This window comes from Rhinoraja longicauda, chromosome 24 (assembly GCF_053455715.1).
Source record: "Rhinoraja longicauda isolate Sanriku21f chromosome 24, sRhiLon1.1, whole genome shotgun sequence".
NCBI classification, from domain to species: domain Eukaryota; kingdom Metazoa; phylum Chordata; class Chondrichthyes; order Rajiformes; family Arhynchobatidae; genus Rhinoraja; species Rhinoraja longicauda.
Genome location: NC_135976.1, coordinates 25,678,740 through 25,704,023, shown reverse-complemented (window position 1 = coordinate 25,704,023; position 25,284 = coordinate 25,678,740). Strand labels below are relative to the sequence as shown.

Below are 25,284 nucleotides of genomic sequence, written 5' to 3'. Positions count from 1 at the left end.
TAGTTTTATTGAAATTGGTGTTATATTTTTTAAGTTATTCACATTTTAAAGGTTTTAAAAACCAGCGCATCTTCCTCTCATTTCTGGATCTCACTGTCTCGATCACAGGAGAAAGACTATTGACTGATGTTTATTACAAACCCACCCACTGAAATTGAATTGAATTGAATGGCCCTTCAGCCCACTGGGTCCATGCTGACCATCTGTTCAAACTAGTTCTACGTTATCCCACTTTCACATCTGCCATCAGGAAGAAGGTATAGGAGCTTGAAAACTGTAACATCCAGGTTCAGGACCAGCATCTTCCCTGCAACCATCAGGCTATTAAACCAATTAAACCAGAATATGCTCTGAAGTTTATTATTGTTAATATTATTATTTTGAGGTTGGAGGAAACCACAGCACCTGGAGAAAACTCACACGGTCACAGGAAGAATGTGAAATAACATTTTGGGTCGAGACCCTTTTTCAGACTGACAGTCAGGGGATGGAGCGAGGGATGAGGATGTGACTTCAAGAAATATAAGTCGCCTAAATATCAACAATAGAAGAAGAGAACGGTATAACAAAAACTAAAGTAAAAGAGGACTTTGAACATTGTTGGTAAAAGAGCAAATTGACTTATAGAACCATAAAACGAGGAAATTCTATTAGATTTAGGTTTATTCTTATCACGTTTACTGAGGTTTAATTAATTAATGATTAATTTTACTGTTTGCCTCCTTATCACCTTCCCCATAGCCAACAATGAACCAGTGTACATTTCGTTGACCATTGTCTGCTTTGATCTGTCCTTTTCACACCTTACATGCTCTTTTTACCCTTCCATATCTCTAATTTCCCTGTCCACTGACTCCCAGTCTGAAGAAGGGTCTCGACCCAAAATGTCATCCATTCCTTCTCTCCAGAGATGCTTCCTGTCCCGCTGAATTACTCCAGCATTTTGTGTCTCTTCACAGTAAAAAGCTTTGTTTTGTCCATTCAAATCAGATAATACGATACATAAAAACAACCAAGTCAAATGAGGACTGCGCCAGCCATTGAGAACACATTTACACTAATCCCTTTTCTAAACTCCTTACATTCCCGTGAACTATTGGTCAAGGGGCCTGCTTTGGCGCTGTGCAACTCTATGACACTGGTGGCAGAAACGTAACCTGAATTCCTACAAATGGAGGTAATAAAAGAGCCACCAGAATATTCAAGATGGATTTCAAAATGGTTTTATTTAATTAGTTGAGGTGATAACTTTGAGGAAAGAACAAAACAGGAGACATTGGTTTTACGGTACTTGTAATTTTTCACAGTTTTCGGAATCCCTTCAATAAGGAGTCCATAATATATTGATGACAAAGTTCAGGGAATGAGGAAATCAGGGGATATGATGGATTGCTGGCTGGCTTCAGAACAGGAAACAAAGAGTGAAAATGTATAAATGTTCAGACTGTAAGGTGGAGAGTAGGGAGCAAGGATCAGTGCTGAGGTTGCTGCTGTTCATAGTTTGCATTAATGATTTATGTACCGAAGCACAATTATTAAATTTGTAAATTGTGTGTGTTTGTGTGTGTGTCTATGTAGGTCTGTGTGTGCATCTGTGTGTGTATATGTCCATCTGTGTGTGCATATATGTATGTGTGTCTGTGTGTGTGCATCTGTCTGTGTGCATGTGGAGGGGCAGTGGGTGTATGTTCGGGGTTGCAAATGGAAGGACAGTTAAACTGAGAAGGATGTCAACAAATTCAGAGAACACATTAATCTGTTAGGAGAATGGGCAAGTAGATAACAAATGATGCTGCTATGTCTTAAGGTCCACTTGTAAACCAAACAGGAGGTGCTCAATGTAACATAGTTACAAAGAAATTCAGTGGGGAATTGATTAAGAAGAAACTTGTTTCCCAAAAGTGTCATGGAATGTGGAATTCTCTACCACAAACAGAGGAAGTCGAATAGTGTAGACAGGTTGAAGGACCTCACATGTGAGGGAGATGGGATAGAGAGGAATAGTGATAGAGGGGATCATGAGAGTGGGGAGAAAGTTGATGTAGAAAATAAATGGTGGCAGGAACAGCTGGGCAGCGTAGCCATATACTTCTGTGCCAGATGTGTAATCTCTTCTGGTTATTTCTTCCTGAAGACAGATACGGTTCCATCAATGTATTCTTCAGACATTCCTGTGAGCAGCATGCCCTTTTGCCACTTCTCTATATATCGTTTCACAACCTCCTCCCACAGCCCTTTCTTCAGTAACTCTTGGATGGAAGCAAGCAGTTTACTCCTGTGATCACTCACATCAGCCTTCATTGTGACACAGATAAGCCCTCCTGAAAGAAAGACCAGCAGTCGCAATTAAAATAAATAATGGCATCACACCTTGCCGAAGAAAAGATGTCCTGTGTTCAGGCTTGCAGTCTGCCTGACTAGAATCTGTCCAACAGCATGTAGTCACAGCAGGGGACACTGTGGATGGACCCAGGTCCCTACAGTGCAGCTCAATGTGGAGTGACCTTGACCCCCACAGTATGGGGCAGTGTGGAGTGACCCTGCTGTAACACCAGGTCCCTACAATACAGCTCAACATGGAGTGAAATAAAAAGGAATTGCAGATGTTGGTTTGTACCAAAGATAGACACAAAATTATAGAATACCTCAGCGGGTCAAACAGCATTCAGGAGAAAATGGACAGGTGACTTTTCAAGTTGGGACCTTTCTTCAGACTTCTTCAGATAGAAGAAGGGTCCTGACCCGAAATGTTTGTTTGACAGAACTTTTTTTTCTCGTTTATTACATTGTTTACAGTGTAATGTTTACATATTCTGTTTTGCTGATGCAAGTAAGAATTACATTGCTTTATCTGGGACATATGACAATAAAACACTCTTGACTCCCTAGACTCTTGACCTGCTGAGTTATTTCAGCATTTTGTGTCCATCTTCAGTGTGGAGTGCTCCTGCTGTAACTCCAGCACCCTAGAGTGCAGCTCAGTTAGAGTGATCCTTCTGTAACACCAGATCCCTTTTGTATGGGTCAGTGTGAAGTGGCCTTGCCATTTTGCTCTACCAGTTAAACATGGCCTGTATGTTTTATTTGGGTTGTGTGCTCCTTCCTTTGTTTGTTCTAATGATACCACTTCATTTGTGGGACCTTTCTACTGAGTAGAAACAAGGAATTGCAGGTGATTGTTAACATTCTGAAGGAGTACTGGATTAGCTCAGCGGGTCAGGCAGCATTTCTGGAGAACATGGAGATGTGACGTTTTGGGTCAAGTCCTCAAACATCACATATCCATGTTCTCCAGAGATACTGCCTGATCTGCTGAGTTACTTCTGCCCTTTCCGACCTTTGTACTGACCTGTTTTGGTGATTCTCAGCAATTCTGGAAGGATTTCCCACGGCAGATGTGGCTGGGACAATCCACCAACAACCATCACAACATCGTAGGTACCTGCAGGATATTTCAACAACAAGCAGATGTGCAGCACAGGAAGTGCAAAGAGGACAGAGATTTATTCACACAACATCTGAAAGAAATGCATATGCTCTTAGAAATTAAATTAAATTAAAGCCTGACCTGTTGAGGTACTGCCTGCGATAGACATAAAACGATGGCATAACTCAACGATTCAGGCAGCATCTCTGGAGAAAATAAGTGACGTTTTGGGTCCAGATGCTTAGTTTTAGTTTTAATTTTAGATTTAGAGATGCAGCGGGAAAACAGGCCCTTCGGCCCAACGAGTCCACCCTGACCACCAATCCCCATACACTACCACTATCCTACACACACACAAGGGATAATTTACAATTTTTTTCCAAAGTCAATTAATCTACAAACCTGTATGACTTTGGAGTGCGGGAGGAAACCAGAGCACCCAGGGAAAACCCACGTGGTCACAGGAAGAATGCACAAACTCCGTACGGACAGTACCCATAGTCAGGATCGAACCCAGATCTCTGGCACTGTAAGGCAGCAACTCTACTGCTGCGCCACCAGGCCACCCTTCTTCAGATTAAGAGTCAGGGGAGATGAAAACTAGAGGTATGAAAAGGTATACAACAAATCAGAGCCGGCACCATTGATCCAGGAAAGGTAGAGTTCACAATGGTCCCTTGTGGGCTGGGGAAGAGGTGATAACGAAGGGATAGGAACAGTGAAACTAGCAGGACAACTGGGGGGGGGGGGGGGGGGGAATGAACAGAGAGGGAATGCAAGTGTTACTTGAAATTAGAGAAAGCAATATTCATACTGCTGGTAATGCCTTTGCTTGGTGTTGTGAAGGATGGACCATTCCATTCATTGATGCATAGAGCTAGACAGCATGGAAATGGGCCTTTCAACCCATCAAGGGATAGCACAGTGGCACAGCGGTACAGTTGTTGCCTCACAGCTCCAGAGACCCGGGTACAATCCTGAGTACAGACGATGTCTGTGTATGCTTTCTGAGTTTGTATGTTCACCCTGTGAACACGTGGGTTTCTTTCAGCTGCTCCGGTTTCCTCCCACATTCCAAAGACATGCAGGTTTGTAGGTTATTTGGCTTCTGTAAATTGTCCCAAGTGTGTAGGATGTAGGCGGCACGGTAGCACAGCGGTAGAGTTGCTGTTTTACAGCGAATGCAGCGCCGGAGACTCAGGTTCGATCCTGACTACGGGTGCTGCACTGTAAGGAGTTTGTACGTTCTCCCCGTGACCTGCGTGGGTTTTCTCCGAGATCTTCGGTTTCCTCCCACACTCCAAAGACGTACAGGTATGTAGGTTAATTGGCTGGGTAAATGTAAAAAATTGTCCCTAGTGGGTGTAGGATAGTGTTAATGTACGGGGATCGCTGGGCGGCACGGACTTGGTGGGCCGAAAAGGCCTGTTTCCGGCTGTATATATATGATATGATAAAATGGAGATAACACTAACCAGCCTCTCCCTCATCCTATTTTACATTTTCAAATTGCCATCGACCAGCGCAACTATTCGGCTCATTCTGGGTGATGATGGACTAACTACCTTTAAGCCAAAAAGCAATTACAGATAAGGTGGAAGATAGACACAAAAAGCTGGAGAAACTCAGCGGGACAGGCAGGATCTGTGGAGCGAAGGAATGGGTAATGTTTTGGGTCGAGACCCTTCTCTCTGTGATTCCTACAGATAAGGTGGTGTTAGCTCAGATACTTCATGAACACTTCTCAATGTTTTGCCTCCATTCACTGAGTTTGTAGGTTAATTGGCCTTTGCAAATTGGCCTTAGTGTACAGGGAATATATGTGAGCCATAGAACCAGTGTGAACAGGTGATTGATGATCGGCATGGATAAAGTGGGCTGATGGGCCTGTTTCCATGCCAAATCTTTCAATCATTCAATTGTGTCTACGTGGGATTTCACGAGACGTCCCAGTTTCTTCTCACATCCCAAAGACATGTGAACTGATGGGCCACTGTAAATGGGGGTGGTTATTCGGATGGTAAGGGGAAATGGCCAGAAGGAAAAAATCAGAGGGAGAATGTGATTATTCTGTGAGCCGCCATTGACTCAGTGGGTTGCACGGCCTCCTCTTATGTGTAAGAAAATAAGGAAATAATTAATTCCTTATTCAAAAAAAAGATGAGAAACAATTTCCAGATAAAAAAATTAACACAGAGTTCCATTAAAGTTAGATAAGTCTGACTAAGCATCTCATTCCTTGAAGACAAGAAGATTTCTTCAATATTGGGCACAAACTATGCTCAAAATTATTCTACAGAATAAAGGTGCATCTTTCCTGGATTTCCATTAAAACAGATTATATCAGTCATTTACCTTCTTTTACGGGCAGCTGTTTATCCGCAGTTATCAGACAGTGCATCAGCTTCTGGTACATTCCTTTGGATTCAGATATCTTCAGCATTTCTTCACTGCAATCCATTCCATGGAAGTTCTTGAAGCCCAGTTTCTGCATCTGAAGGAACCAGAATTTTCTTCACTTCACCTTGCCCAACATGCCAACAAGTCCCAGCTACACTAGTCCAACCTGCCCGTGTTTGGTCCATATCCCTCCAAACCTGTCCTATCCATAAGGTATCACCCATAAGATCCATAAGATGCTGGAAAGTTGAGCAAAATCAAAAACAGACTAATGGAAGAACTCAGCAGGTCAGGTGGCATCTGCGGAAGGAAATGGACAACTTGCGCCCATTGAACTTATTTTCTCATACCTCAACTCTATCTTATCCCCTCTTGTCCAACCCTTTCCCACCAACATTCAGGACATCTCATACGCTCACCAGAACTGGAACAACTTTCAATTCCTTGGCCCCCATTACCAGTACAACCGAGATGTAGATGGGAAAGAGGAGGACAATATTTTAGGTCAGGATCCTCCTCCGGACTAATGGAATAAGGGGGAGATTGCTGGTGGAGAGAAGTGAGCGGAAGGGGTGGGATCAGAGTTGGTAAGTGATAGGTGGATGCAGGTGTGGAGGGGTTGATTGGTAGATGTGTCAGGTAGGGGAGAGAAGGGTGGAGATGGTAACCAATACTGGAGGTGATAATTGGAAGCCACTGGGTGGAATAAATGGAATGCTTATAATTTAATTCCCCATCATTTGGAATGGAAAGCGTAAATGCACAATTGCCTTTTACCCAGAGTAGGGGAATCAAGGACCAGAGGACATACGTTTAAGATGAGGGGGAAAAGGGTTAATAGGAACCTGAGGGGTAGCATTTTTATACAAAGGGTGGTAGTTATAGAACAAGCAGAGGGAGGAGGTAGTGAAGGCTGGTGCTATCACAACATTAAAAAAAACATTTGGATAGTTACATGGATCGGACAGGTTTAGGGTGATATGGAACAAACACAGACAGGTGGGACCAGTGTAGATGGAGTAAGTTAGTTGGCATGGGCAAGTTGGGCTGAAGGGCCTATTTCCATGCTGTTTGTCTGACACTATGACTATCAGGAAAGCCTGAGAGATCAACAATTTTTCTTTTGATCTTTCTCAGTTTCTTTAAATCAAAGCTCTGGTCATGAGCCTTCCCACTATGCCTGTCTTTTTGTTGAACATTCTTTGTCCAAATGCATGCTGGCACCTCTCCCCAAATCTTTCTCCACTGCATGATGACTGCATTGGGCTGCTTCTTGCACCCATGCAGAACTCGCCAATTTCATCAACTTCACCAGCTCCCCTCTTCCTTACCCGCTCCCCTTTCTTTCCACTCCTTTCCAACTGTATATCACCCATCCCTCCTTAATTCATGTCTCTCCGTTTCCTATCTTCTCCCTACCCCCTACCCCATTCCCTTCTACTCATTATCTCTCCCTCACGTTCTATGTTGCATTCCCCACCTTCGTTTCTTATCTGATTCCAACATTTACAACCTCTTGTCTTCTCTCACTTATCATCTCCAGTGTTGGGCACTATCTCACCTTTCTCTCCTCCATCGGAACTCATCTACCAAACAATTCCTCCTCACCTCGATCCACCTCTCATTTGCCAGCTCTGGGCCCAGCCCTCCCCCTCACCTCTCTGCCAGCTCTCACCTCTCGATGGCGGGACTGTCATATGTTGAAAGACTGGAGCGACTAGGTTTGTATACACTGGAATTTAGAAGGATGAGGGGGGATCTTATCGAAACGTATAAGATTATTAAGGGGTTGGACATGTTAGAGGCAGGAAACATGTTCCCAATGTTGGGGGAGTCCAGAACCAGGGGCCACAGTTTAAGAATAAGGGGTAGGCCATTTAGAACAGAGATGAGGAAAAACTTTTTTAGTCAGAGAGTTGTGAATCTGTGGAATTCTCTGCCTCAGAGGGCAGTGGAGGCCAATTGTCTGAATACATTCAAGAGAGAGTTAGACAGAGCTCTTAAGGATAGCGGAGTCAGGGGGTATGGGGAGAAAGCAGGAACGAGGTACTGATTGAGAATGATCAGCCATGATCACATTGAATGGCGGTACTGGCTCGAAGGGCCGAATGGCCTACTCCTGCACCTATTGTCTATTGTCTATTGTCTATTGACTCCATCAGTCTGAAGAAAGATCCCGACCTGAAACATCATCTGTCCTTTTTCCATTCATGCTTGCAATCTGACCTGCCGAGTTCCTCCAGCAGTCTGTTTTTGTGCCTTACATCTGATGCTATTACCAGAGAAGATCACTGTGGAAACTGCTGAATGGTTATTAAAGCTTAAATGGTTAGAGTAATTGAACTAAAGCAACACACTATTGCCATCCCAGTTTGACCTCCTTAATACTCTCTCGCATTAACTCTGCTTCTCTCTCTACAGACACTGTCTGCATTGCTGAATATTTGCAGCAAGCTCTGTTTTTAGTTCAGAATTCTAACATCTGCAATGGTAGCTCTGAATCAACACGGGGACATTTCCAATAAACAACACGACTTCTAGACATGGCATGCTAGATGAAAGGTACAATTCTGAAAATGAAGTTATTTATAAAATGTTGTTCATTCAGATTTGCGAAATAAACCTTTGTGTGTGGTCGTGGTGTTGCGAATTTCATTATTTCTGTCAATTATCTACAGTATATTCTGTCAAGTATATACAGTAAGAAACAGATTGACTCTGGGACCTCTTCACTAGCACACCTGCATGGGCACAGATGGCTTAGTTTCGCATCATTATCTCTGTGACATTTGATTAGAGTTTGTCTCTTACCAGCTCTGCCACCATCCCTGTTCCACAGGGCACATCGAAAACCAGCGCACTGCTTCGATCTTCCGTATATACTGAAATGAGGGTTTCCACACCAAGACTGGGAGCTTGATAACCTATCACACTCGTGTGCTGTGGAGGGAAAAAGATTTTGCTCACGAGGTCCGATGGTTAAAGGATTTTACCCTGTGCAATCTATACCTTGCAGTTAAGGATGGTAGAGTTGCTGCCTTACAGCACCAGAGACCCGGGCTCAATCTTGAGCACGGGTGTTGTCTGTACGGAGTTTGTACGTTCTCCCTGTGACCTGTGTGGGTTTTCTCAGAGTTCTTCGTGTTCCTCCCACACTCCAAAGACCTACAGGTTTCTAGGTTAATTGGCTTGGTATAAATGTAAATTGTCCCTAGTGTGTGTAGGATAGTGTTAATATGCGGGGATCGCTGGTCGGTGCAGACTCAGTGGGTCAAAGGGCCTGTTTCCGTGCTGTATCTCTAAAATAGACTAAACTAAACTAAATATGACTGCACATCAAGATAGAGAAATGAAGCAGATAACAAAACAATTCAATTGGAGAAAACTTAGGGAAAAAGTTTCCAAAAGCAGGACATTTTGTTCATCATTGACATTTGTACAAAAGAGTAACTGGCATTATAGAGGATATGTGGTGAGGCCCTAGGAACTGTGGCAAAGTTACTGCACAGTTGGATGGCGAGAGTCTTAGCCCCTAAAGTAAACATGTATAGATGTTACCTTTTCATAGTTCTCTGCCCAAGAGTTGTAAAAATCAACTTTCTCTCCTGTGCTCAGTTCACTGTATAACGTGAGGAAGCTCTTGGTAGCAGCAGCCACATCGTCTCCATCCTTATTCATCCTAAAACAATTTTTTAAAATCCTTGTTGGTAATGTCCAGTTATGAGGGATTAAAATGAGGTATACCTTCTAATGGAGATACAAAGAACTGCAGATGCTGGTTTGCAAAACAAGACACAAAGTGCTGGAGTAGCTGAATGGGTCAGGCAAGTATCTCTCGGGAACATGGATAGGTGACATTAAGGGTCAAGTCCCTTCTTTAGAATTTGTGTTCTCCAGAGATGCTGCCTGACCTGTTGACTTTATCCAGCACTTGGTGTCCAACTTACCTTGCTGCAGTACAAAGATTGAAACAGCACAGATACACCCTGCACCAAAACAATGTGCAAAGATTGAAACAAGACAGATGGACTCAGCCCACAAATGCTGCAAAGAGACTGAAACATGGATCCTACATACAAATATCGTGCAAAGTGTTGCCCCTCAGTAGAACAGCACATGAATGTTAAAGCACGCAAGAAGGGAAATGCATCATTATAACTGTGCTGCAAGAAGGCAACTGATTTTAATCTGCATATTGATTGAACTAATCAAACCAACAAAGATATCAGGTAGAAACAAAGAATGTAAGGATGGCACAGTGACATAGCGGTAAAGTTCCTGCTTACAGCGCCAGAGACCCAGGCTCGATTCTGACTACGAGTGCTGTCATTATGGAGTTTGTACGTTCTCCCCGTGACTGCTTGGGTTTTCTCCAAGATCTCTGGTTTCGTCCCACATTCCAAAGACATACAGATTTGTAGGTTGATTGGCTTCTGTAAATTGACCTAGTGTCCCTGCTCAGCATACACTCTGAAGGCCAAAGGGCCTGGTTCCACACTATGTCACTACACTAAACTAAACTACACTACAGTTGCTGGTGAATGCACAAAAAGGGACAAAGTGTTGGAGTAACAGCAGGTCAGGCAGCATCTCTGGTGAAGTTTCGGGTCGAGAACCTTCTTCAGACTGAAAATCAGGGAGACAGAAACTAGAGGTCTGAAAAGGTTCAGAACAAATTAGAGCCGGCACCGATGACCAAGGAAAGGTGGAGCCCACGATGGTCCATTGTTGGCTGTGGAAGAGACAATAATGAAGGGATATATAGATACAAAAAGTAGGCTGCAAGCATGGTTTCCAGAGACACAAGACTGCACCCTGATCTCCCACACCTGATAGCAGGCAAATTATTATATTTTGTGCCAAATACTTATGATTTTACTGATGCAAATTACAGAAGTGCTCATGCAGGATTTCCAAAATTTAAATTTGCAAGTTGAATCGGTTGTGAGGAAGGCAAATGCATTTATTTCAAAAGGACAAATATAAACACAGGGATGCAATGCTGAGGCTTTATAAGGCACTGGTCAAACCGCATTTGGAGTATTGACAGCTGTTTTGGGCCCCATATCTGAGGAAGGATGTTCCATTGGAGAGGTTCCAGAGGAGGTTTACGAGAGTGATCCCAGGAATGAGTGGGTTAACATACGATAAGTGTTTGACGGCAATGGGTCTGTACACATTGGAATTTAGATGGATGAGGTGGGACCTCATTGAATCTTACCGAATAGTGAAAGTCCTGGATATAGTGGATGTAGAGAGGATGTTTCCACTGGTGGGAGAGTCTAGGACAAGAGGCCATAGCCTCAGAATAAAAGTATGTACCTTAAGGAAACATAGAAACATAGAAAATAGGTGCAGGAGTAGGCCATTCGGACCTTTGAACCTGCACTGCCATTCAATATGATCATGGCGGATCATCCAGAATCAGTACCTTGTTCATACTTTCTCCCCATATCCCTTGATTCCATTAGCCCTAAGAACAATATCTCACTCTCTCTTGAATACATCCAGTGAATTGACCTCCACTGCTCCCTGTGGCAGAGAATTCCACAGATTCACAACTCTCTGGCTGAAAAAGTTTTTCCTCATCTCTGTCCTAAATGGCCTACCCCATATTCTTAAACTGTGACCCCAACCAGGACTCCCCCAAAATGGGGAACATTTATCCTGCATCTAGCCTGTCCAATCCGTTAAGAGTTTTACTGTATATGTTTCTATAAGATCTCCTCTCATCCTTCTAAATTCCAGTGAATATAAGCCCAGTCAATCCATTCTTTCATCATATGTCAATTCCGCTATCCCGGGAATTAACCTGGTGAACCTATGCAGCACTCACTCAATAGCAAGAATGTCCTTCCTCAAATTAGGAGACCAAAACCGCACACAATACACCAGGCGTTGTCTCACCAGGGCCCTGTACAACTGCAGTAGGACCTCCTTGCTCCTATACACAAATCTTCTCGCTATGAATGATAAGAGGAGGATTTTCATTAGTTTGAGGTTGGTGAATCTGTGGAATTCATTTCCACAGAAGGCTGTGAAGGCCATCAATTTATATTTTTAAGGCAGAGATTGATAGATTCTTGATTAGTATGGGTGTCGGGGATATGGGGATAAAGCTTTAGAATGGGGTTGTGGAGGAAAGATAGATAGGTCTGCCATGATTAAATGGCGGAGTAGACTTGATGGGCCGAATAGCCTAATTCTGCTGCTATCATTTATGAACTTACAAACTTATGAACCGTCTATATTTTATATACCCGGTGAAGAGACCGGCTGAACTGGCAATCATTAACACAGAAGATGTTTGTAAAAGATTACAATCTGCAAATACAGCAACTTGGTGAACACCCAGAATCGATAAAGAATGAGACTCCACTTCTGGGAGGCAAACAGTTTTTTGTTGGCATCCATCCATCAGTGAGAGATGATGGTGCGGCTTTGACATTATCCTGAGACTTGACAAGCTGGTCAGGAAGGCCAGCTCTGTCCTGGGTTGCCCCCTCGACTCAGTACAGGCGGTGGGAGAGAGGAGGATGATGGCAAAGTTAACATCGCTGCTGGACATCGACTCCCACCCCATGCAGGACACTGTCAATGCACTGAGTAGCTCCTTCAGTGACAGACTCCTTCACCCCAAGTGCGTGAAGGAGAGATATAGGAGGTCCTTCCTTCCCGCTGCTGTGAGACTGCACAACCAGCACTGCTCCCACGAATCGACGAGACAACGGTAACAGTTAAGGAATACACAGAAAACTGATGACAATTTATCCTTGTCTTTACTTTTATTTATAAGTAGACCAAGTGGACCCACAACTCATTGGGTTGCCATTGTGACGTGGGAAAATTGTGCTTTTTTCTTAAAAATAAATAGCTTTGTAAAAGAAAACTATCTCAATGAAAATCACGATTTTTCATTCAAATTGTGTTTTTTTCTGCATTTGTCTAACACCCTCCCCTCCCCTCCCTCACTCCATCCCCTCAACCCCCCTTCTTCCCCATCCACTACCCCCTTCCTCTCCCACCCCCAGTCACCCACTCCATCCCCCCTTATCCCCCCCTCCATTCTTAGGGGCTCTCCGGCGGCGCCACCATTCCTGCCCGTCGGGTTTCCATTGTGACGTGCAACATGGAGGTATTACTGCGCATGGGCGGCTGACGGGCACAGCAAGTGGAAAAGAGATTTATTAAAGTTTAAAATATGAATAACAAAATATAACAATTTGAACGTTAATAGGATTTCTTGATGCAAGAATTTTCAACATCAGCATCATTTCCCCTTTTCACAACAGGAAGGAGTTGTCGAAAATCGGCACAACAAATGGTAAGAATGCCGCCAAAAGGCTCGTCGTTCTTTTTGCATAGATCTCGAAGAGTTCTGTCCACCGCTTCATAGCTCTCCCTCCTAATCATCGGGCACTCATCCCAAACAATCAGTCTCACACTCCTGATCAAATGAACCATGTTGGAGTTCTTCTCAATGTTGCACATTGTATTATCGGTCACTTCGATGGGTATCTTGAATCGGGAATGTGCAGTTCTTCCACCAGGCATCAATGTAGCTGCTATACCAGAGGATGCTACAGCAAAAGCAACATCAACTTGACCTCGAACTTTGGAGAGGATCAAATTGGTGAGAATTGTTTTTCCCATTCCTGCTGGTGTATCAATGAAAAACATTGAAGGAACATTCCTTTCCAAGCAGCTGCACACATGGTCATACACTGCTCTTTGCTCAGCATTCAGCAGAGACTCCTTCTCTTCAACAAATCACTGTTGTTCAGGGTTATTGTGCTGCAATTCACGCAGCAATTCTGGATTGTCACCATCAAGGTTCATCCTTCCATGTCTTGGTAGTGGCACATGAAAGTATCCCAGTGTCTTGTTGTAATTCACAAGCTTGTCTTGAATATACAACAGAGCCTGATCATGATGCCTCTCATCAATCATGATATTTGGATCATCAATTGTTCTCCGTTCTCTTTGAAGGTAATCTTCAGACATTGAATTCTTGAAGCAATCCCATAATTGTCGAGAAGTGTTGATCTCAGCAATCGTCAGCATACAAACAAATCTCTCATTGCTTCGAGGAGTCTTGTCCGCTCAGTATCTTCCATCGTCTGTTGCCAATGGTCGTCAGTTTGCAACAAACCTCTTTCTATGCAGACGTCTTTGAAGGAAGGAAGAATATGTCCGTCATGTGTCCTCGTTGAATCAAAGGATACTGGTCCTTTTACATGAGGGCGAAGCAGTCTCAAATAGTAGAGGTCGCCACATCTTGGAGAAACGGTATACATTTGTCTCAGAATGTTGGCTTCAAAAATACCTGGAAGAATTTCTACTTCCCAACCTTCCTTCTTTGCCATTTCTTATTGTTCCATGTGTAAAATCGGGGTACATCAGCGTAGTACAGTGTTCTTGCAAATTGATCTCGAGAACACAATTCCATGAATTCAGTTAAAGTTGTTCTCATGATATCCTCATTTCTCACCAGCCGACCAGCATCGACTCTGATGAGGACTCGTTGTTCTTGTGGTTGATGTACCTGGAGTCGAATGACAGCAGGACATCTCTCATGAGTTGAAAATCCAAGGATTGATCCCACTGCTTCCAATGGGCCAATGTATCTGCCAGTAAAGTACTGTGCAATTTCATCATCCCTGTTAACTCCAAAAACTGCTTGATTACTCCCCTTCAAAGTGTACTTGAACACGTATTTGACCAACTTTCCAGAGGAGCATATCTCAATGCTGATGTGACATTTGAACAACTTCAAGAGATGAGCATTACAGGGCACCACCCATTCAGAAGTAATAGGTCAATCCCGGCGTCCTTCTTGATGTCCCTGAAAACCTCCCATATCCAGAGATCTTCTCCTGTACAGAGGATGTGACTCAGCTCCACACCTTGTGCTTTCGATAAACGGCTTCAGGAATCTCTTTCTGCATCTTCCATTCTTCCAACATGGAGAGGTGTGGTTGCTGTATGGTTCATGAACAGACCTCCCAACATTTGACTTTACAAATTCATAATTTTGATGTGCAAAATTCAGAATTTTACATCAAATTCCTAATATGGCACGTTATGCAACTTTTCAGCAAAAAAAGTATTCACGCCGAATGCACATACGCGTTGTGCTTCATTCATGTGTGAAAAATGACTATTATTTCCAACAGTCTGTAGTTCTTGGACTACATGTACAATGTCAGGCCTACCATGAGTATTGTAGGAGCCATTTTGCAGTTATTAGCTATTTTTGCTTATTAATATCACTACCTTGTATTCTGCTGTAGTTTGGACACTATAGAGTTAATGCAATGCTTACGTAGGGGCTGGGCGGAGCCAGAGTACGGGCAGTTGGGTACGTGCGGGCATAGTGGGTGAGCTGGGAGGTGCTGACAGAGGGTCAGCTAGAAGCTCCGCCAAAAGATTTATCAGCCATGATGTAATCGCCTGTAAGTTTTATTAACTAGAAGATTAATACAAACTGTGTCGAAGTTATATCTGGCAATTCGTAACGATCGCATAGACTGTGGTAAGATATGGAATTTTACCTAGCAATTAATAACCAGTCGATGACAAGAGATATGCCAATATGTTTATTGCACCTTCAAATAAAGAAGACTAACTATTAAACATCTGGGAGGATCTCTGTTATTAGTTGTTCGAGTTATTACGCTTATCGCTGACCCGGTCTATGCAAATGGCAGCTTGGGAGCTAATTGAGATAGACGAGAAACCGGCCGCTACATCGCGTAAAATTCCTTCTTAGCTGAAGCGATCAGCTTGAATCCACTCCTTTGGAAAGTTCAGAGAACTTGCCTTCACTAGAGACGAAATGTGAGGTCTTATCTGAACTGGAGTGATTCATCGTGAAATCTGCCTAAGCTGGAACGATTTATTGGAATTGACTTTTTGGAAAGTTCAGAAAGCTTGTCTTCGCAGAAGGCGAAGGCTACGAGAGCTTCCTGACCAGTGAGAGATTTATTGCCAAAAGCAGATGCGTTATATCTGTCTCTAATAATTATTGAAGAGAATTAGCTCTTGAAAACTGACTGTGGGAAAAATCTGCAGAAATCGGGGTGCGGCGAGGCAAGGTGAAACCCAGTGAGGCAGGGGCCCGGCAAGCGGCGAGGCGAGGCCCAACAAACGTCGAGGCGAGGCCCGGCGAGCGGCGAGGCAAGGCCCGGTGAGCGGAGAGGCCTGGCAGGCGGTAAGGCGAGGCGAAGCGAGGCCTGGCAAGTGGCAAGGCGAGGCGAGCGGCGAGGCAATGCGAGCGGCGAAACCCGGCGGGCGGTGAGCCGAGGCCCGACGAACGGCGAGGCGAGGCCCGGCGAGCAGTGAGGCGAGGCCCGGCCCGGCGAGCGGTGAGGCGAGGCCCGGCGAGCGGTGAGGCGAGGCCCGGCTCGGCGAGCGGTGAGGTGAGGCCCGGCTCAGCTAGCGGTGAGGCGAGGCCCGGCCCGGCGAGCGGTGAGGCGAGGCCTGGCCCGGCGAGCTGTGAGGCGAGGCCCGGCCCAGCGAGCAGCGAGCAGGGAGGTGACTCGAGGCCCGGCGAGCTTCAAGGCCCGGCACCCACAAGCCTAGCAGCGAGAGAGGCCCGGTGAACGGCGAGGCCAGGACTGGTGACGCTGGGCGAGCGGCGAAACCACGCAAAAGGCGCGGCGAGGCTGGGTGGGGCAAGCGGCGGGTCAAGTGTCAAGGCATGTGTTTCTGGGAAAATGTGAGGCAAAATCGGAATGGCAGAAATGAAATCAGAAGGTGGAAGCTTTCTGCCAAATTCAGAAGGGTTCGGAGGTCTGCATGACCTCGGAGGTCTTCCTCCCTCTTGGCATGATATTAAAAAGAGATAGGTATTGATCAGGTGAGGGGAGGGGGGATAAAGGGGGTGGAGGGGGATGGAGTGTGTGAGTGGGGTTTTTTAAAACAACCTTAACTCAATTTCAGTTAATGTAGGGGAGGTTTGGGGGAGCTTTTAAGGGGGGGGTTATCTTTAACAGCTCAGCAGCAAATAAAATCTTTATACAAAAACTCTTGTTTGTTTGTTCCGGAACTACAGCCAAAACGGTACACAATAGCACAACAACTTTAAGCCCACCTTACCATCGTCCCGTGGTCTTATTGGAAGAAGTTTCTTCGAAATAGGTGTTATATTTTTTTAAGTTATTCACATTTTAAAGTTTAAATCTATCGCCTCGGGAGGAGGGTGGAGGGGCGGGGACCCCGGGGCATAGTGGTGGCCATGATGGAGACTCCCGGGGTTTGGAGCGGCGGCGGTGACACTCACCCTACTTGGGCCGCGGAACCTAACGGGCGTCTGGCGGGAAGTGGGATGATGAAAATGATGACCTTCCCCCCCAACTGGCAGCCATCTTATGTAAGTGTAGGCGCTGGTCTGGCGGCCATCTTAGATGAGGACCAGCCCCAACTGCGCATGCGGTGGTTTTTAAAACCTTTAAAATGTGAATAACTTAAAAATATATAACACCAATTTCAATAAAACTTATTTTTACCATTAAAACGACGACAGTTAATAAGGTAGGCCTAAAAATGTCATGCTATCTGGTACAGTTTTGGCTGAAGTTCGGTCACAAACAAACAAACAAACGAGAGTTGTAGCATATAGATGAATGATCTCTTGCTATCCACTTTGGTGCTGTAACACTGTAAATTTCCCCAGTGTGGGACAAATAAAGGAATATATTATTATTATTGGAGAGGGGAATGTTTCATCTATGGTTGCATTTCCTGCTGTGGCTGACTAGGTCTATCCTTGACAGGGAGACCCTCCCACAAGTAAAGGTGTCTCTGGCCATTGGATTAGGGAGTGTGCTGCTGTTGTTGTTGATCACTTAACAATGATCAGAGATATTGTGGTTCTCAATCCCCCTTGACTTCCATTGACCTCCAGGTTCAAGAACAGCTTGTTCCCAACAACCATCAGGCTCTTGAACATTACAACACACTAAACTATGAACTGTGGGCTGTCTTGGTTGCACTGAGGACTTTTTTGTTCTGTTATTGGGATTATTATATATTTTTGTCTATTATATGTTGTCTTTCATTGTTGTGGAAACAAGCCTGTTATGCCGCTGCATGTAAGAATTTCACTTTTCCGTTGTTGGCATATATGACAATTAAACACTCTTGACATTTGATTCCTGATTAATTATTATCTTGCAATAAACCTGTGGCCTTCGTGCCTCACCGTATCCATTATTTTCCAAGCTCAGTTTGGCAGCAACAAAGGTTTCAAAGGTTTCAAAGGTCTTTTATTGTCACATGTACCAACTAAGATACAGTGATATGCGAATTACCATACAGCCAAACGAAAAAAAAAGCAACAAGACACACAACTACATAAAAGTTAACATAAACATCCACCACAGCAGATTCCCCACATTTCTCACTGTGATGGAAGCTCCCGCGTCAAGGGATCGAAACTCCCACGTCAGGACGGTCGAAGCTCCTACGGCTTGGAGTTCCCGATGTCGGTCTCTGACCAGAGACCGCGAGCTCCGTGATGTTAAGTACACAAGCACACACGTTTGGAGCTCCGAGGTCGATCCCTGGCAAAGGGATCACGGGCTCCGCGATGTTAAAGTCCCGTAGGCACCCGCGGTGGAGCTCTCAAAAGTCGGTCTCCTGCAAAGGCCGCCAACTCCTCGATGTTAGGCCGCAGTGAGGACGGAGATACGATACGGGAAAAAAACGCATCCCCATCAAGGTAGGAGATTAGAAGAAGTTTCCCCCAATCCCCCCCTCCCCCCGGCTACCCACCACTTAAAACAAGCTAAAGAACACTAAAAACATTTAATACATATTATTAAAACACAAAGAAGGAAGAGTCAGACAGACTGTTGTCGAGGCAGCCATTGCTGGCGCCACCCGGTGGACTCTGTCCGAGGGACTGAATTGTTTCTATCATGACATGTTAATGTGTAGTGTACTGTTCTCAATGAACATGCCTTCAAGAGACTGCCATTACAAGCTACAGCTGCACACAAACCCAGGGCGGCACAGTGGCGCAGCAGTAGACTTGCTGTCTTACAGCGCCAGAGACGCGGGTTCGATCCTGACTGCAGGTGCTGTCTATATAGAGTTTGTACGTTCTTCCTGTGACTGCGTGGGTTTTCTCCAGGGGCTCTGGTTTCCTCCCACACTCCAAAGACGTACAGGTTTGCAGGTTAATTGGCTTCGGTAAAATTGTAAATCATCCCTAGTGTGTAGGGTAGTGCTAGTGTATGGAGTGATCACTGGTCGGCGAGGACGATGGGCCAAAGGGCCTATTTCCTCACAGTGTCTCTGAAGTCTAAAGTCTAAAGTAAAACAAGTGCTGCCTTTCCTGGCCATTGTGGAGTGTTTGACACAAGTCAGGCAAGAACGGGTGTCTGTGTCTGAGGTTCAGAGGCCGGGAGGGAAGTTGCTGGGATGGTCGGATCTCACTGATTGAGAGACCTCAGGAGGCCTGGGGTCAGTTAGTGTCAGTAATCAGGACAGGGGATGGTATTGGTGAAGAGTCAAGGGAAAGTGAGACACAGAGATAAGGAAGCGTAAGGTGTGAAAACAAGACAAAAAGGATGAGGTTCAAAGAAAATGTAGAATAGATCTTTCGACCTGACGACTGTGGCATTCAGGGTCCAAAGTTTGCTGCTCACTGCTGCATTTAAAAAAGTCACCTCAAATCCACATTGAGAGGACAATCAACCCTAAGGGAGAGAATTCCACCATCAATCGAATGCAAAATACATTGATGCATTGACAATAGGTACAGGAGTAGGCCATTCATCCATTCGAGCCAGCACCGCCATTCAACGTGATCATGGCTCATCATCCACAATCAGTACCCCGTTCCTGCCTTCTCCCCATACCTCTTGATTCCACTAGCCCTAAGAGCTCTACCTAACTCTCTATTGAATGTATCCAGTGAATCGGCTCCACTGCCTTCCGAGGCAAAGAATTCCACAAATTCACAACTCTTTGTGTGAATTTTATTTTCCTCATTTCAGTTCTAAATGGCCTACCCCTTATTCTTAAACTGTGGCCTCTGGTTCTGGACTCCCCAAACATCCGGAACATGGTTCCTGCATCTAGCATGTCCAAACCCTTAATAAATTTATATGTTTCTATAAAGATCCCCTCTCATTCTTCTAAATTCCAGTGAATACAAGCCCAGTCGCTCCATTATTTCATCATATGTCAGTCCTGCCATCCCGGGAATTAACCTCTCTGTGCAGTGTGCTGGTCGGAGATCACAGATGATATTTTCTGACCGAAAAATAAAGGTGTAGGCAGAAGCCAAAGCTTATTGTGCCTACCCTTAATACGTAACAAAATATAATTTGAAAAAACACAACATCATAGGTCAGAAGCAGATAAACAAAACATAGAAAGAAACACAAATATAGTCAAGAACCATGATTTCTGTCATGTCAGTCATTTCTCAATGCTGATCACATATTTTGTATTTTTCAAATATAATATTTTTGAACATTTTCTTGAATTTACACATATTACTACACTCTATTATTGTCAAGTGTACTGTGGTACAGTGAAAAGCTGTTTTGCATGCTATCCAATCAAGTCAGATATTACTATAAATAAATACAATCAAGACAAACTCAAGTACAATGGGAAGAGTGAAGGAGAAGGCACAGAGTTCAGAATATAGTTCTCAGCAATCTGGCGTAACAGCTCCAAAGACAAAGTCCAATGTCCACAATTAGTTGAGGTGAATCAGACTGTACCTAGCCTGTGGAAGGACCATTCAGAAGCCAAGTAGCAAGAAGCTGGTCCTGAATCTGGTCGTGTGCATTTTCAAGCTGCTGTATGTTCTGCCCAACGGGAGCAGGGAGAAGGCAAAACCAGAATAGATCGTGACTCTCAGAATTGTTGGTTCTGGCAGTGAGGCTAGCTTAGATCAACCATAATCATATTGAATAATGAGGCAGACACGATGGGCCAGGTGATAAACACAAAGTGCTGGAGTAACTCAGCGGGTCAGGCAGCATCACTGGAGAAAAGGAATAGGTGATGTTTTGGGTCGAAACCCTTCTTCAGCCAGGTGGCCTATTCTTGCTTCCCTTTTCTTGTATGTTTTTTTGCTCTCAATCTCAGGAACATTTCGTCAGGATCCTTGCAGGCTGCCTCTACTGAGATATGCTACATGCAATACTCACTGCTCACTGCAGGAATCCAGGGGAGCAGAGCCAGCTGGATGGGAAATCTTTACACTCTCTGGTCCATAATGCATGTTCTGTACATATATCCTCTTGGAGTTCATTGTACATGGCTTCTCTTAGCATTCAGTACTACCCATATTATAATTCTAAGATTCTTACTAACTTTTACACAGGTACCTGACTTACTCATACAATGAGACTCGAACCCACACTCACAGTCCTTGAACCTGAACAACCAAATATCATTCACGTTTATTCCGGCTTCGGCAGCGCCCTACGCCCACCTGGATTCAAGAAGGTACTCGTGGCAGAAAAGATACGATGTAAGAGAAATCCTTACCTTTTTTTTAATGCCGGCTGTCTCGGCTGTCACTAGAGCTGTGTTTGCACGAATCAAAGTCGGTGGAAGAGATTAGTGATCTCGTCTGAACCTCCAAAACTGTCGGAATAATTTACACGAGATGTGAGTGACTATCAAACTGTTATTTGATAGTCAACTATCTAAAAGTTATTTGATATAACTTGTCAGACAAGGGGAGCAGTCAAGCATAGACGGTTCTGCATATTCAAAGCATGTAATATATTTATACCATTTTTGATAGCAGAAGAGCAAGGTTAGTCACGTGCATTATTTTTACACGGTTAACTATTGCGATCCAGCATTCTGTAATTTTCCACTGGATAAACAGATTTGTTTATCTACAAGGAAGATTAGAATGGGTCTATGTGTAGCCTTGAGCTCACTAGCTTATCCTTGTGTTCAGCAGGTTTATTTATTTTAACTCTATGGGTCACCTCAACCAGGCATTTTTAGCCTATCTATGAACGGTACATTCACTGGAGTAAAGCTTGATTTCCACAGAAGCAAATACTGCTCATGTTGAAAGACAAATTGGAAGAACAGCTCAGTTCTTCCCACAATTCCCACAGAAGGAATGCGTGGAGGTTGAGGAGAAATAGGTGTGGGTCCAGGTGGGGCACAAGGGAGACCGATGGGGACAAAGAAAAGGGGGGTGGGGGAGTAGGGGGAGTGGGGGTTTGCTTGTTAGAGGTTCCTAAAATTGGAGAATTCAATGTTCATACTTTGGGTTGTAAACTACCCAAGCAGAATATGAGATATTGCTCCTCAACTTTGCATGTGGCCTCACTCTGGCAATGGAGGAGGCCCAGGACAGAAAGGTCAGAATGACACATTTTAGTTTAGTTTAGTTTAGAGATACAGCGTGGAAACAGGCCCTTCAGCCCATCGAGTCTGCGCCGACCAGCGATCCCAGATACTGATACAATCCTACACACAATAGGGACAATTTTACCAGGCCGATTAACTACAAATGTCTTTGGAGTGTCGGAGGAGATCAGAGCACTCGGAAAAAAACCCACACAGATCACGGGAAGAATGTACAAACCCCGTAGACTGGATCGAATCTGGGTCTTTGGCGCTGTAAGGCAACCATTGCACGATCGTGCCGCCCAGTTATTCGACCAAACCCAGATTCTCCTACATTCATTGCTTAAAGATTAAGCCGACTGAATTATAACATAGATCTTCACTTATATTAAACACGTGTAAATGTTTTTTAAAGTTCCACATAAACACCAGAATCGCTGAAATATCTCCATAAACTGACCAAGCTACCACATGTGGGGATGGTAGTTCCACATAATACTGCATGTGAAGGAAAGAAAGATTCTCCATTCATCGAACCTACTTTCTTCAAACCTATTGCTTTTATCAGCAGCATTGGTGATAACTGTCTGATGGGGGTCCAGATGTGATAATACTTCATCAGTGCAATGTCATGAGCAAACATGGAAACACCTGCGTCTTTGCTTCTTGTCTTGTCCTTTTAGGTCAACAACATTATTTAAATGCTACATCGCTCAAGGACCTGTTGTAAACAGATGAGATTGAATTGTGTGTTTAATCTTCCCTGACCAAATTTACCTTTATGTGGACTCCAGTAGAAAGGGAAATGGGGCTTGTTAAATAATGGGAAGCCATACTATCTCCTATCACCATTAAGAAAATGAGTAATTGGCTTTAAAAGAGTAAATCAATTTGTTGAGTCTCCATGGCAAGGTACAAAGACCTCAAGCAGTGGAAGATGTTTATTTTTTTGATGCTGGGCCACAAAACAAGTTTTGTTTCCAGGCAGCAGATTACTATGCAATTACACGGGGATTTGAAATGGTGAGGCTTGGTGTGTATACACTGACTGATGAATAGCTTTACATTGCAGTCGTATCATCAGCAACGTCATTCATTTTGCTATTCATTCTGTTCACTTTTATCAGTTAAAGGAACACCATCCCCATGCAAAGATCACAATGGGATGATTTCTAAAATCATGCAACATGAAACAGTCCCTTTGTCCACCTTGTACCACTCTGTACCTTTAGATTTCCCTCTAAATTAGTCACTGTGATTTAGGAATATTTTGCTAGTCGTTCATCTTCGCTGGGTCATACTCCCGAAACTCCCTGTCCGGCCGCACTGTGGAAGCACCTTCTCTAGAAGGACTGCGAGACGGAAGCTTATTACTATCTGAAGAAGCTTCACCTATCCATGTTCTCCAGAGATGTTGCCTGACCCACTGAGTTACTCCAGCACTTTGTGTCCTTTTATTATTATCTTGTCAAGGAATGGGAAATGATGACAGATCCAAAAATAATAAAAGATTTTAAAAATAGCCTTATCACAGCTGAATGTGAACAAAACCTAATCTTGGCAATCATGTGGTTAATAGTGCAGTTACACAAAGCTCAATCTTTTCGAAGAGTTCAATAGAATTCCCAAACATAGACACAAAAAACTGGAGTAACTCAGCAGGACAGGCAGCATCTCTGGAGAGAAGGAATGGGTGAATGGGTTTCAGGTCGAGACCCTTCTTCAGACCCATCAATTCCCACCATGCTTTTATTCTCTGTTAATCTCTTATCAAAGGACGTTACTGCACTTGATAACCCAGGTGAAACAAAACCTTGTGGGATCCGCACCGCACCGCACCCAAAGAGGACTTGGCCTCCTCCGCCAAGTTGGTGTACGGGGCCCCCTTGACAGTTCCCAGGGAGTTCATCCCACCGGCGCAGGGTCGAGTGGAGCAGCCTTCAGACGCCCTGCAACGTCTTCGGCAGATGGTGGGCAGGCTGGCACCTGTGCCCACGTCACGTCTTGGGACCTTCCATCCACACGTCCCTGCTGCTCTGGAGGACTGCCAGTTTGTGTTCCTGCGCAGGGACGCTCACCGATCACCTCTCCAGCGGCCGTACGAGGGCCCCTTCCGGGTCCTGCAACACGGCTCGGCCACATTCGTTCTGCACATGGGGGGTCGCAGCGAGACTGTTTCGGTCGCACGGCTGAAGCCGGCACACGTGGACATTGATCGGCCTGTTGCCGGTTGCGCAGCCCTGCCCGCGCGGTCGCCCCCCATCTACGTTACCCCCGCCAGTGTCTGCTACGACCCCTCCACCTGTCGGTCGGTCGCCGGTCCCTGCGCCGGTCGTGGTACGCACCCGGGCTGGTCGCCTCGTGCGCCCTCCTGTCCGTTTTGTATCTCCGGTTCTTGGGGGGGGGGGGGTCCTGTGACGGTCTCTGGGGATCAGGCCACTCCTTGGGTCAGCCCTCTCGTCACGTGACGGACAGGCGTAAGAGGTTAAAAGCCAGCCCGTTGGGAGGCGTGGCTCATCCCTAGGTGGACTACGCTATGAGCAGGAGCTCACAGCCTAATAAAGACCTTTATCTAAAACTGCCTGGCATCCTGCCTTTTCTCTGGCCTCCGCCAGGCCACTACACTCTGATATTTACATGTTAGTTCCTTTTTGTTCTTTCTCAACATCAGTAAATATCTTGTAGCGACCATAGAGATTAGTCCTGGGTGTCGAACCCTCAGATTGGCCAGCAAGGTCATGTGTGGGTGCGACCGTAAGGATTGGTTCAGGGAGTGAGACCGCTGATTGGACAGCGTCGTCACGTGTGGTTTTGGCGCCCAAAAACCAGTAGTTGAGAGACTTCTTCGAAGTGAACAGTTAGAATTAATGGTTGTCTGTAATCTCGTTCAGTAAACTTTGTGATCAAATATTGCTGTCGCAATAAACTTCTTCAACAAAGAACGAGCCTCCAGACTCGCCATATTGGTGACCCCGACGTGATCCAGCCGATCATTTATCATGAGTGAACAAGACGCCTCGTCTTTGGCTCCTACGCCCGGCACACCGCAGCTAAGCGCGGTCAGCGTTCACTTTCCGTTGTTTTGGGCACATCAACCACAATCTTGGTTT

General features: G+C 44.8%; 1 protein-coding gene across 2 annotated transcripts; it reads right to left on the bottom strand.

Annotated features, from left to right (window-relative positions):
- Positions 1 to 1,207: 1,207 nt before the first annotated feature.
- On the bottom strand, positions 1,208 to 21,593 carry LOC144605497 (methyltransferase-like protein 27). Of its 2 annotated transcripts, XM_078420842.1 has the most exons (7): positions 21,347 to 21,593; positions 19,442 to 19,533; positions 9,386 to 9,506; positions 8,639 to 8,767; positions 5,783 to 5,921; positions 3,350 to 3,442; positions 1,208 to 2,321 (listed from the first exon to the last, which is right to left on the bottom strand). In XM_078420842.1, exons 3-7 carry the CDS (start codon positions 9,503 to 9,505, stop codon positions 2,119 to 2,121), a joined length of 684 nt encoding a protein of 227 aa, XP_078276968.1. In that variant the 5' UTR covers position 9,506; positions 19,442 to 19,533; positions 21,347 to 21,593; the 3' UTR covers positions 1,208 to 2,118. The 2 variants fall into 2 exon arrangements, with proteins under 2 accessions (XP_078276968.1, XP_078276967.1); XM_078420841.1 differs by lacking the exon at positions 19,442 to 19,533 and having other exon boundaries at positions 21,347 to 21,591.
- Positions 21,594 to 25,284: the final 3,691 nt, after the last annotated feature.